The sequence below is a fragment of the Tursiops truncatus genome, chromosome 16 (assembly GCF_011762595.2).
Source record: "Tursiops truncatus isolate mTurTru1 chromosome 16, mTurTru1.mat.Y, whole genome shotgun sequence".
NCBI lineage: Eukaryota > Metazoa > Chordata > Mammalia > Artiodactyla > Delphinidae > Tursiops > Tursiops truncatus.
The window spans coordinates 55561402-55575215 of NC_047049.1; the positions used below are offsets into that span (position 1 = coordinate 55561402).

Genomic DNA, 13814 nt, shown 5'->3' on the forward strand with positions numbered 1-13814 from the left:
AAACCTCCCTGGGACGTTTCTTCAGTCCAAACACCTCGTTTGCAGTTGGGCACTGGAGGGAAGCTCCTTCACGTATTGACTCATTCGTTCAGGAAGCATCTGTTGGTCCCCTAGGTTCAGAAATATTGATGTGTCTTTAGATCCCATTCCAACAACTTCGAATTCTCACGTGCCACACTCATTTCTTCCATGGGTATTTATTGAGTACTACTATGTGGTCAACACTGGGCCTCACCCACAGCCCCCCAGTCCCGGTGGAAATAGTGAAGCCCTGTTCTGTGCCCTCAGGGGTTTTGCAGTCAAGGTGTAGCGTGTCCCAGGCAAGTGAGCACTTTTCTATCTGAGACCAGATGAACTTGGCGGGACAGACCACGCACTGGGTGGAGAATGTGGAAAACCGCATCCTGAAATTCAAGATGAGAATTTGCACCGTTGAATTTAGGAAAATAGTTGGCTATCCAGAGATTAAACATAAAGGAATTTTCCTAGTGTTACAGTTTACAGGGAGATCAGGAAGAAAACAAATGTTGGAGTCTGTGCTGTTTCCCTCGTGGTTATTTCTCCGTAAACCAGAGTCCTGTCTCTCATTCAAAGGCAATGCTCCTTTGCTCGGCCATCAGTAGCCTCCCAGGAAAACAGCTTTGGGGGAGGGAAGGTGGCACCTTTCTGTGTTTGACATGGAACCAGTTATGAGAGACCAGAGGCTGCTCAGTACCTGCCACCAGGTGTCCTGTCTGGACAGAATCACTCCCTGCTGGGTTGTGAGTGAGCGTGTGTCCCATCTTATGCGCCATATTCCCTACGAAATAGGCAGTCCGGTGGCCCAGAGAGGACTCCCTTCTGCCAAATGCGCCAGTGCCACGCCATTATTTCTTAATTGCTGGCAAGCGCTGCCCCATGTCGCCGTGTGGAAGCCCATCGGAGGCATTGTTGACTGTGGAGCCTGCTGTTGGTGACTGGGCTGCCGCTCGGGCTGCTGCCCACCGCCCGCTGCTGCCCAGCCCGCCCAGGTGGCTCCACTGCAGGCTGTGCCACGCTCCAGCCAGTGGGTTGGGTGGTGGGCACCCAAGGTCACAGTGTCCTGTTCGTCTCTGGAAAACCCAGGACACTGAAGAGAGAAAGTGAGGGTATTGGTAACTCACCGGCATCAAACTGGAGAAGTTCTTTGCCAGCAGCCTTGGTAGGGGGAGGTGAATTTTATGAGCAGGGCTGTGGCCGGTGACAGCTCCCGAGGCAAGGAACTCTCCCTCTTTCCTTTGTGATTTGAAATTTCGTTTAGTGTGGGAGTGCTTTAAGCTGTTGTTTAGATTTGGGGCTGCATTTAGATTGAATAGGAAAATTAATGTTGTATGTTTAGAAAGGGATGTCAGTTCCTTTTTTTCTCCTTCCAATGAGTGCTAATGCAGCATCTTCAAGGAATTAAGGAGGATTTCAGCTCTGTGAGTCTTGTCAGACTCAGAAGTAGTTCCACGGACCTAGGATCCAGATGGCACTGGTCAGCATTCACACGATCATAGCAAGCTTATCATAGCAAGCCGAACATCTTTCACAAACGTCTGCCTTATCATTATTCAGAAACAGTGCTGAAGACATCAACCGACCCATGGTTATTTGCTTAAAACGCATTTTGTTTAGAGCCACGCCAATCTATTTGGGTTCCAGAGTTAGGAAGAGTCACTTATGAGACTTTGTCCTTTAAGATGTGTGAGAGTGAAAGGGACATGGTGACTTTGTTACAGGGCTCTTTATCATTTCATTTTTGTCCTGCAGAGAAGGAACAGGAAGTCTACTGGTCATTATTTGTCATCTCATTCCTTGAGAACTGCAAATAGACATTCTTCACCTTGCTTTACAATTTTGCTGTTTTTTTTTTTTTTAACATTTTTATTGGAGTATAATTGCTTTACAATGGTGTGTTACTTTCTGCTTTATAACAAAGTGAATCAGTTATACATATACATATATCCCCATATCTCTTCCCTCTTGCATCTCCCTCCCTCCCACCCTACCTGTACCACCCCTCTAGGTGGTCACAAAGCACCGAGCTGATCTCCCTGTGCTCTGCGGCTGCTTCCCACTAGCTATCTATTTTACATTTGGTAGTGTATATATGTCCATGCCACTCTATCACTTCGTTCCAGCTTACCCTTCCCCCTCCCCATGTCCTCAAGTCCATTCTCTATGTCTGCGTCTTTATTCCTGTCCTGCCCCTAGGTTCTTCAGAACCATTTTTTTTTTTTTTTAGATTCCATATATATGTGTTAGCATACGGTATTTGTTTTTCTCTTTCTGACTTACTTCACTCTGTATGACAGACTCTGGGTCCATCCACCTCACTACAAATAAATCAATTTCGTTTCTTTTTATGGCTGAGTAATATTCCATTGTATATATGTGCCACATCTTCTTTATCCATTCATCTGTTTATGGACACTTAGGTTGCTTCCATGTCCTGGCTATTGTAAATAGAGCTGCAATGAACATTGTGGTCCATGACTCTCTTTGAATTATGGTTTTCTCAGGGTATATGCCCAGTAGTGGGATTGCTGGGTCGTATGGCAGTTCTGTTTTTAGTTTTTTAAGGAACCTCCATACTGTTCTCCATAGTGGCTGTATCAATTTACATTCCCACCAACAGTGCAAGAGGGTTGCCTTTTCTCCACACCCTCTCCAGCATTTATTGTTTGTAGATTTTTTGATGATGGCCATTCTGACCAATGTGAGATGATATCGCATTGTAGTTTTGATTTAATTTTGCTGTTTTTAAGATCCTATCTACCCTTCACAATATTATTTTTCTTTCTCTCTTGGCACTTTCTCTGTACCCATGACTAGATGCCCAGAGATCTCCATCCATTAAAACTTGCTTTCAGGAAAAAACCTGGTAACATACATTTACACTTATATCCCTGTCAGCATATTCCAAAGGATAGTTAATTCCATAATTGGATATCAGATTTAAAAGATAAAGAATTTCAATCCCCCGTGATCTAACGATGGTGCTATTCTAGGACCTAGAGGGATGTAGGGAAGCTGTCCTCTTTCTCTCCATATAAAACTCGTTCTGAGTTTGTCATCATAATAATCTCAGACACTTGTGTCATATTTTAGGGTTTTAAAAGAGTTTTGACATCCATTATCCCATTTAGTCCTCATTTGACCATCTGTGCGTTTTAGTATCCCAGTGTGACGGCAGACCGTGGGTCTAAGCTCTGTCTCAGAGCGTCTCTGATGGGTACAACTCATGGTCACTGGGCAGCCAGTGAGCTAAGAGGCAGAACTGCTGAAACTGCCACCTTCTCATTCAGTAGAGCCACAGGCTGTTGAGCCAAACTGTGGTTCCTCTGAGTAGGACTTACAGAAGGATGGAGGTTCTCCAAAGTGGATCTGTTTACCCCCAGTAGAATTCAGGGAGAGAAACACTCAGCCTCACCGTCTCCCAGCATGGAAAGGACACGGCACAGGGGCATTGTCTGATTTGAGCGCAGATGGCTTAAAACTCTTGAAGGAAAGAATGCTTTGGGACATCTTGGAAAGGTTCACTCCTGATGACCTAGCTGTTAGTGGACTTTTAAAATGTTCCTAGCAGACTCTACAGAAAGAGGTCTTTGTCTCTGACCTGAAGCCAAGTCCCAGTGGCCGAATGGAGATGCAAGTTCTTTGAGCTTTCTCACTGTAAACCCTTACACTTGAGCAGGAGTGTTGAAGTGTTTTCTCTGAGACAACCTTCTTTCTTCCTCATGGCAGCTTCCCTAACGTTGCATGTGTAGTGAGAGATGGCCCTGGGGCTGGAATTCATCTCTCCTGGTTCCCAGGACAGCCTGTTTGCACGTTCCTTTCGTCTCAAACAGAGGGAAGCCCCAGTCCTGTTCGTCCTGCCTTAGCAGGGCTGGTTCTCCAGATGAGAGGATTTGCCTCTAGACTCCTATGTAGTAACACTGGCGTCTTCCACTGGACACTGGACCCAAAGTTCCCTCAAATGAAAAAGGACAGAGTTGCCAGAAACGAACAAGTTGAGTTCCTGGGTCAGTCACCCTTCTTTGTTTGGTGCACACAGACCTTCCAGCCTTTGGCATATCCCTTGCGGCTCCCTGCCCCACGATTGGGAAAGATACGGTGGCCAAAAGAGGAAGCTGAGAAATGAAACGAACTTGACTTTTCTGTATAATAACATGTAAAATATGTCTAGGGAACTCAATACCAGATGGGTACATGAGGGACCCAAGACATAAAATCCTAGACTTCATACCCTGGATGGCATATGGGGATGTGAGAAACCATCTTAAAAAGATTTGTTTGTTTATTTGAAGTTGCCATGAAGGTTACATAGTGTCTGTCTGGGGCTTGGACCACCCAAATCTCCTTTTACACTTGATGATTTACTTGTTCATGACTTACATTTAATTTCTCCTCATTCTTCGCAGATGACGTTCATGCAAATGAGTATTTCTCTACTTAGCCTGATGTATTCCCTACGATGCCAGGGAAGTAAAGGGGAAAAGTGGCCTTCTTAAGCCAGTGAGGGGTAGGGAGAGAAATGGGATACAGGGCAGGGCTAATTGCTGGAATTGAGTCTGTGATGTGGGAAGGTCTCTGATACTCAGCTTGACAGAAATTCCCATCTGCTCCTGCCCACACATGGGACTATTTTAACAGCTCTCATCAGGGAGAATCTTCCAGGAGTAAACACTGCCGGGTTAGGATTCACAAGATTGTTACAGAACAGGATTTTGCAAGAGGGAATTTCACGAGAGTGGTATTTCTGAAAGCCAAGCACAGAGCCATTGCACTTGGTCTTGGCTCCACAGTGGAGCCTCCCATCTCCTCCTGGCAGCACACCTGTCGTATATTGTCCTGCATATATACCTCCTTCATGCTCCTTGCGCTTGCTGACACGTGGAGAGAAACAGTCATTTCAGGGTCATAGAGTCTTGGCACTAGCAGGAGCCTCGAAGGGCTCTGACTCAGCCTCCGGTGCAAAGCAACAGTCTATCTACTGAGACTTGGAGAAACACGCACTGAGTTTGAGGGAAAGAGACCTTGCATTTCTGGAGGCAGCGTTCTCCATTTTTTAGACAAATTACATCCTTAGAGATTTCCTTTATAAAACAAGCTTAAAAAGTGCTTTCTTGTAATACACACCAGTCATTCCTAATTCTGGCACTTGGAACAAAGCAAGACAAGTCTAATCTCTCCTCATCATAGCAGCACCCGAAGTGCTCACAGATAACTATCCTGTCTCCCTGGCGGAGGGGCCCTTCTTCGGACCAAAGGCTGCTGGCTCTCTTCACTGTTCCTCCAAAGATGTTTTCTAGAACCCACGTCTCGTCTCATGCTTGTCATTTTTCTCGGGGGGTTATTCAGTTATCAATTTCCCTTTTAAAATCTGACTGTCACAACTAGATCAAGCGCCAGGGAACTAGCCTGACCAGTTCACAACAGAAGGAAACCTTTGTATTTCCCATGATCTGAAGACCATTTCTAACAAGCTAGCGCCGGCTTTTTCTGTAATCTGTCACGAGATTGACTTCTTTTGGGGAGTTTTAGTTATACACAAGGTTTTTTGTTTTGTTTTGTGTTTTCTCCTGTCCCCTCATGTCTGCTAAGTCAGGGCTTCACATTTTGGATTTAAACAATTGATTTTTTCTTTTAACCTAAATGCTGTATTTGATATTAAGTTCTTTTAAATCTTGATGATTTTTGCCCATTTTTCCAACTCTGGAGAACTTTCGAAGCTTGATTCTTTCATCCACTGTATCATCTCTGACTCTCTGCTTCCTGCCACTTAAAAATAATTGGATGAACATGCCTCTGGGTCCTCATCGCAGGGTCTGACCTCACTGTTGAGTAGGATCAGTCCATCTGCAAGAGATTGTAACACATCTCCACTGTGATGTGCCGGATGATTTAGGGCAGGGCTTCTTGAAATGTGGTTGCTAGCTCAGCAGCTCAGCGTCACCTCGGAACTTGTGAGAAATGCAAATTCTCCAGCCTTCCCCTCCCCCCAAAGAATCAGAACCTGTGGGGGAGGCCCGACAGTTGGCGTTAGTGTAAACCCTTCAGGTGATCCTGATGCCCACTCAAGCTTGGGAGCCATGGAGCAGGCGTTCTGGGAAGGCAGACAAAAAACGACATCTAAAATACCCAGGCATCTGGCAGTCTTAAGGGTTTTTGAGGAGCCAGTTTAGAGCAACCTAGCCAGACATCCTAGTAGCACGGGCTGACGTGTCTGTCACAAGAGGAAATTCCCTCTGGAGTCTCTTTGGCTCAATGACAAACGCGAGGGGAGGACCTGGGCTTGGTAGGTACAGAAGCAATATTCCAGAGAGACTGAAGTCTGATGAACAGAAGAGGTGGATGAAACAGGAAACACCAGACCCAGGCAAGGGAAAGGAAGGCTGAGTCTGGGCGACCCTGAGCTGTTGGGCAATGCTGCATTTCCCAGAGGAGACTTTAACCAATTGAACATTTAACGAAGAAAGGTCTCATACCTGTTTTTGTTTCCGCAGGCCCATCTGCTAAACATCCCGAGCTGGAATTGGAAAGAGGGGGATGATGCAATCTGCCTCGCAGAGCTGAAGCTGGGGTTCATCGCCCAGAGCTGCCTGGCTCAAGGCCTCTCCACCATGCTTGCCAACCTCTTCTCCATGAGGTCATTCATAAAGGTAACGTCTCGTCCTATTAGAGCACATTAGCCCCGGATTCAATTTGTCGTGGGGTTGAGTAGAGAGCACAGCTTAAACTCAAAACAGATCGGCGGGCTTTAACCACTTTGGTTAAGGAGAAGTTCCTTGTTACAGATTTGGGCACGAGGCCAGCTTCTTTCAAAATTATGTTTTTATTTTTATTTAGCACATCCACGGCCATTAAATGATTGTTCAAAGCACAATCCTCTCTTTTTTTTAGATAAACCACATGTTTATCTATCAACAAAGTCTCCACTGTTAAAACAAAGCTATGATTTATATACATTCCATATGGCACCAGAGCGCCTAAAGAAAAGAATTATCCTTTTGCTCTTGTACATCAAGTGGCTGGTGGACCTCTCACTGTGCAGAGAAATGCAGACCATGTGTTTGTGCCGAAGCCCAAACCCTAACAACATAATTCATTTATTTATTTCTGCACAATCAAGGAGGCCGGCGGGGCTGACATGCCATGGTTGTTTGAATGGAGAGTCAGAGGAGGAACTAACTGAGTCGTGGGCAGCGGGGCCCTTTACACCGTGAGACAGGCGGTCTGGATATGCTCATCCCCCGGTCAGCGATTCACCCCACAGGGCTGGCTGCTCAGCCCCTCCAAAGTGGCCCCTGCCCACTGGACCAACTCAGACAAAGAAAGACCCAACTCTGTCCTCATAGGCCAGGCCAGGAGTGTTTCCAGGACATCAGGTTGAGGGTCCAGGACCCTACTAAGAGGGCTTTTGGAGCTCTTAGTGATGACACCGTTCCTTATCCTTGGATTGCTCAGCCTAGACAGTCAAGGTAGCAAACCGGTGCAGTAAATCCTGTGTCGTTTGGGCCTCCCTGATTTGGCGTTGGTGGCCATTAGCTCAGGATCTGGCCTTATATCCCCCTCCCTGTTATTCATTTATTTACATTCCCCTTCCTGAATTACTAGTGGTTGAGGTGGGAAATGAGTGTGTCACTGGGAGATCCTGCAGAGGGGCCAGAAACTCTGAAATCGAAGGTGTGAGATCTCCAGCCTTTTGCTGCCATTGTTGCTGTGTCCACCACCGGCAGTAAGTTATTCGGTGAGGTTGAGGAAATGGCCCTGGCTGCAGTGAGAGGGATGCGTGGGAAGGATGAAGATGCAGGTGATGAACTGACTCCATGTCAGGGCTCACCCTTGGCATCCATAAGCTGTGTGACTTAGAACAGGATTTCTTTCTAGGTCCTCACCCTCTGTACCCACCTCATTATTTAGCCAATTTATGGTTAACATTAGTCTACGTAAAAGAACAAATTGTTTTGGAGTCCGTTCAATCACTTTAGCAATGGGTGCCTTGATTAAAAAATTCTTTACTTACTATATGCCCAAAGACCTCGACTCCGCAGAACTCCTGGCTCAGACCCAGCTCACAAATAAGGACATGGCTTGCCTTTAAATGGCTTCTTTAATTCACGCTGCCAGTCCCCTGCCTGGATACAGCTGAATGTAGGCAAAAGGAGGCGGCAGGAAGGTCTTTGTGGCTGGACTTAGAGACAAGCCCGAAAGCCAGAGGCAGCCTGGTGTCTTCCAGGGCCCTTATATTCAACACGAGGAGCCCAGACCAGGATAAAGGACTGTCACCAAGAGAGCTCCGCTGGCTCGTCCAGCCAAGCTCCGGGGGTTTCTTCCAGCAGGGGCTTACCCACAGGACCAGCACATGTCTGAGGACTTGGGCTGTGCTTCCTGGTGTTGATGAACATGGCCTTGGCAGGGCCCCACCACACATGGGGCACTTGACATGCGTATGTTTTGATTTTGTGGTGCCTTCCTGGAAACTAGAGCTGCCTGTCAAGAAAATTAATAAAATGGATGTGATGCTGATTCTTCAGTGTTATTACCAGCAGGGAGAAAGAACCTCTGTCCAACTTTCCTCAAGACCCTGAAGGGCCTCACCTCTGTAGCCAAGGACGTCCCCTCCAGCCCAGCTAATCCCACTGCCAAGTTCCTGTTTAGGAGGGCCTGTGGGAGAGGCCCAGCCAGGCCCTGGTGTAACTCAAAACACATTTCCCTCCCAGGGTTATGTTACCATGTTCTTTCTGTCCGGGACCAAGTCCTCCATGTTTGGAGGTAGCTCTCTGAATATGGCCTTTTGACATTTAGGTGATCTTTGTGTTGGAATTTGCCAAGGCACATGACCTGGAAATAACAAGGCTTCCCTTCATATTTTTTTTTTTCATTTGAGATAGAGACAATTGAAAGCACGTGCTCCCCATTCTGTAGTGTCCTCTCTGTGCTCTCCAAATCCAGACCCTTGTCTCTTTTAGGTCCTAATAAACACCATAATGATGCTCTCCTTGGCATGTTTTATATATTAGCTCCCCTTCTAGGGATCACAAAGCCTTTACTTATTTTTATTTGGGGTGTTGAATGGAAAAGGGAATCTATACATGGATAACTGTCTGCAGAAATGGCTTCCTTCCCCACTGTCCCCTACCATGTGTCCTACAGCAGTGTGTCCTACAGCAGGGAGTTCATCAGCACTTCCATGGGGATGGGCAGGCCTGTTAGGATGGAAAGCGGTGGGATGAGGCTTTGACAGCATCTGGTCCCTTGAGAATGCTTAGTGTTTCTGGAAGCCAGAGGTGGAGTGTGGTGAGCTCATCTTCTCCCTGGCCCTGGGCAGGTATGATATCTGTTCTTTACTCCTAGAGAATACATGGTGCTCTGCCCCTGCTGAAAGAAGAAAGAACAAGACTGAAACAGGGGTGATATATCACAGTGACTGTCCACCAGGCTTTTAGAATGCATGAGACCAAAAAGCAAGACTGACAGTGAGGGTAATAAGGTTCTATGAAGGAGACAGGGACTACTGACACATGGAAGCTACCAAAGAGACCCAGCCCTGAGGTACCAGGAAATACGGGGGAGCACCTGTCTATCCTTTCAGCGTGGTCACTTTTGCCCCAGGGCGCCAAGTCATTGCCCCTGAAAGCCTAGCTCTGAATTGATCTAAACTTTTTGGGAATCTATTTATAATTTTAGCCCACATCTTTGGGGGTAATGATTTCCTTAAGTTTCCTTAAGAATTCCTAATTACTATTAAAGACTTGTCGCTGGCTCTTTGTCCTTTGCTCCACTTAACCTTCAAGACATGACCTGTGCGGTTTCTGGTGTTCTGGGGTTTGTTTAACAAATCCATGCTAACCTTGCCGACAATACCTTTATGAAAGAGGCTCAGGCTGGCCACTCAGGGGTCCTGTGGCCCAGCAGCTTGTTGCTCATGAAACAGGTGAAGCATTTTGTCCAGCAGCACCCAGCTCTCGCCCTTGAATGCCTTGAAGGAGTGCAGGCAAATGCCCTGATTGCTGTGACCTGTCACCATCTACGTTATCAACCAGGCCCAGAACATCCTGTTCATTGACCGATACCTGATCTCCTACCACCCGCCTGTCAGGTTCAAGTGAGAATATTCCTAATGTCTTCTGGAAAGACCAAGACAAGGAACTTATTTATTAGCCGATCAGTCATTGCCTCATCCGTGAATAAGTGGCCGCATGTATCTCTCCGTGGCATCCTCACTTGGATGTAATTTAAGATCCACTGATTTAAAAAAAAATTTTTTTTTTTTTTGGTTTTAGAGTTTTACCATGTAATATTTAACTTTGTCTTCACCATATCTGGTTTCAAGCTGGGGCTTGACCTGCCGTCTTTGTGAATTGTGCTGTTACTTTTACTAGGATTAGCTGTCCTTGGACATGCTAAATTATGTGTGTGGGTATTATGTGTTTTAGAGGATGATAAACTCTTAAAATTTCTTTTCAATCCACACTGAGTCTTCAAATTGAGCACATTTATTGAATAAATTGTTCTCAGGATCGCCAACGATTTTAACTCTGCTAATCTACCATTTTACACACACACACACACACACACACACACACACACAGACAGACAGCCTAGAAAATGGTATGTACTCCATAATTATTTCTTGTTTGAATAAATCAATTATGAAATTGGAGGAAGTACATGATACACTTCTTGTATTTTTTCCCTATTTTACAAGATTTGGAATTTATGGGTGAAATTTACTTAATATTGATCACAGCACAGTCCCCTCCATCACATTTTCTATTTCTGAATGGGGAAGCAGTAGGGAAATCAGGCCCATCTTATTCAGATTGTATCATGGTTGAGGTGGACTTTGCTGGACCTGGAAACCATTTGTTCAGTATTGCTGTTACCATGTTGCGATAAACTGTCAGCAATGCAGAGTCCTGGCACTAATTGCAGCCAAGGGAATTGTTTTTAGTCCCTTTATTTTGGGTTATGTCTATGTGCATATGTGTGTTTGTATATATGCATGTATTAAAACATTATGGTTTAGGAGCTGGAGACAGAAATCAAGACTCTTTAATAACAGCTAGAATGTACTGGGTTCTAACTTAGTGTCAGGCCCTATGCTAAGTGCTGTATAGGCATCACCTCATTGAATTCTCACAACGACCCCGCCCAAACCCGGCATCATTATTATCACCTCTTTATAGTGGCAGGCACTGTGGGTTAAGGGAAGTGCAGCAACTTGTGTGAGGGTACAAAGCTTGGAATTGACAAACTCACGTGTTAAACTAGGTACACTGGTTCCAAGTATGTCCCTGAGTGTACCTTCCTAACTTTCTGTAGCTTATTTTATGGGAAATATTGATTCCGTAGAGATTCCCCAGGCACCTCCCGTATTGCAAGCAGTGTGCTAATCACACCGTCATCCTTACGGCTATAGGAGGCACTCATAAGTTTCAGGAAGCTTCTGTTGAGACTGGGTTGTATGGGCACACGTTTGCACAGCCCCATCCTGTGGGTTTTGTTGGCCTTTCTCTCTGGCCAGCTCTATAACAGCAGAGGTCACTGCATCAAGACAGGTGAGGAATTAGCCTAGGCTGGGATGAGTTAAGGTGGGAAAATGAACTGGGCTGTCAAGAAGGAAATGACATTACACTCTGCTTTATTCAGGGGCTGAAGCTAATTGGCTTAAGTAGGTGCTTCTGGGGAATAACAAGCGATTCTTATTGGCTAATGGGTGTAATAAGCTCTGGAGACCAGAGACATTCATCTAGATGAGGGAAGCATGTTAGAAGCAGGGATCAACCCTGTGTGGAGTGGGAGAGTGGTGGGTGACAGAATCTCTGAAAGGGGGCCGGGGCTCCACCTGATAAGGCTGGGATCTAGGTGGCTTTCTGCTCCAGGAGGAAATGCTAACGGTGCCAGAGTAGAGGGTTTGCCTGCAAAGTAAATCCACATGGTGTAAGTTAGATAGTGAGATGCAAACTGTTGCTTATTCCATACCGAAGGGCAATGTGATCACCCTGATCACAAATGGTATCATGACAGTGGGCTTCTACAGACATCCCGTGTCAGTGGAGAGCTGCTCCCACTACAGCTATACTCACTTCCTCAGTAATCTCGTTTATTCTCGGGAGTCCTAGATATATAGATGACTCCCAGATTTATATATCTATCCAGAACCCGATCCCGGTATCATTTATTTAATTGCTACTCAACATCTTTATTTGAATGTTTCATCTCCTCTGAGACCTAACCTATCCAGAATGGAATTCCTGTTCTTTCTCTGTAAACCTGGTCTTCTCCCATTGCACTATTGGCAAGGTCATCCTTCCCATTGCTCAGACTAAAGCCTTTGGATTCCACCTTAGCTCCTTTCTTCCTCTCACGTACCATATTCAACTCAGCAGAAAATCCACTTGGTTCGACTTTGAAAATAAGCCCAGAATCTGAGCACTTCTCACTACCTTCACTTTACTATCAGATCCAGGCCACCATCATCCATCTCCTAGAGTATTATACCAGCATCCTAATTGGCCTCCCTGCTCTGCCCTTATCCCTCTCCTCTTCCAGTCTGTTCTCATTACAGCATCCTTCTCAAGCATGAGGCAGATACCGTCACCCCTCTCCACGTAAATCTCTCCACGATGTCCCATCTCATCAGAATAAAGTTCTTACAAACATCTATAGGTCTCAAGCATTCGGGGGCCTGTGACCCCACTGGCCTCATCTCCTAAATGCTCTTCTGCTCCTAGACATGATGCACACTCCATTTAGCTAGTCTAGGAGTTTTGCATCTGTTGTTCCCTCTGCCTGAAGTGCTCTTCCCCTACGTAGCTGCATGGCTTCCCTCCAGCGAATCCCTCATATCCTTGCTCAGTGTTAATTTCTCAGGGGGAACTTTTTCTAAAACATTAGAATTGCATTTTGAAAAAAGAGATTAAAAGCAAACTTTTAGTTGAAGTATAATACACAAACAAAAGTGTGCATCTGATAAATGGATAGCTTATTCAGTATTTACAAACTCACACCCTCATGTAACCAGGACCCAGATTAAGAAACAGTATATTATTAGTAACCCCGCAGTCCCTGTTTTTAAAGCCAGATGGCAGTGTATGTGTGGGTCTGTTTTGGGGCTTTCTTGGGAGCATTGACATCTCTAAAATGTTGAGTTCTCCAGTCTATGAAGATGGTATACCTGTAATAAAGGGATGCTTTATGAATCAAGAGTTTTCCTGGCAAATATAGGACGATCAAGAAGAAAGTGACCAAACTCATAGATTTCTCTGGGTCTTCTGAGGGTCCCTACAGGGAGTAGATGTCCCCCTTCACCAGATTCTCTAGGAATGATCTAGATGTTCTCTTAGGCTTCATGGGGTGAATAAAGTTTCCATGTGAAAAAACATCAAAATTGCATGTTAAAAATTTGCATCCCCTGTCCTGCCACACCCCATACATGCATATCCTTGTCGACTCTCCTGGCTTTGTTTTTCTGCACGGCATTTTTTAATTGCCTCTTTTCCCGGAGACACTGTAAGCACTCTGAAGCCTAGAGCTGCTTGCTGTATTCCCGATGCCTAGAACAGCACCTGACTCATACGAGGTCCTCAATACACGCATGTCGAATGAATGAATGAATGGCTGGAGCCTGGCGTGACCAGCCTTTATCGCAGACAGCTGGGTGGGGCCAGGACCAGCAGGGACTTACAATTTGGGGTGGTTTTGGTGCTGAAACCTTCTTCCTTTGCTACTGTATGTGGTTCCTTTGCTAAATTAAAGAGCTTTGACTCCATGTAGACACTTGAAATGCAAAGCTTTATAGTCCT

General features: G+C 45.6%; 1 protein-coding gene across 9 annotated transcripts in view; it reads left to right on the forward strand.

Annotated features, from left to right (window-relative positions):
- Positions 1 to 13814, forward strand: part of KCNMA1 (potassium calcium-activated channel subfamily M alpha 1) — a 736798-nt gene that overhangs the window by 541711 nt on the left and 181273 nt on the right. For all 9 annotated transcript variants that reach the window (XM_073793410.1, XM_073793411.1, XM_033841924.2 and 6 more), the window contains exon 14: positions 6510 to 6665. In XM_073793410.1, the coding sequence (XP_073649511.1) occupies positions 6510 to 6665 (156 nt within the window). The remainder of the gene's footprint in view (positions 1 to 6509; positions 6666 to 13814) is intronic.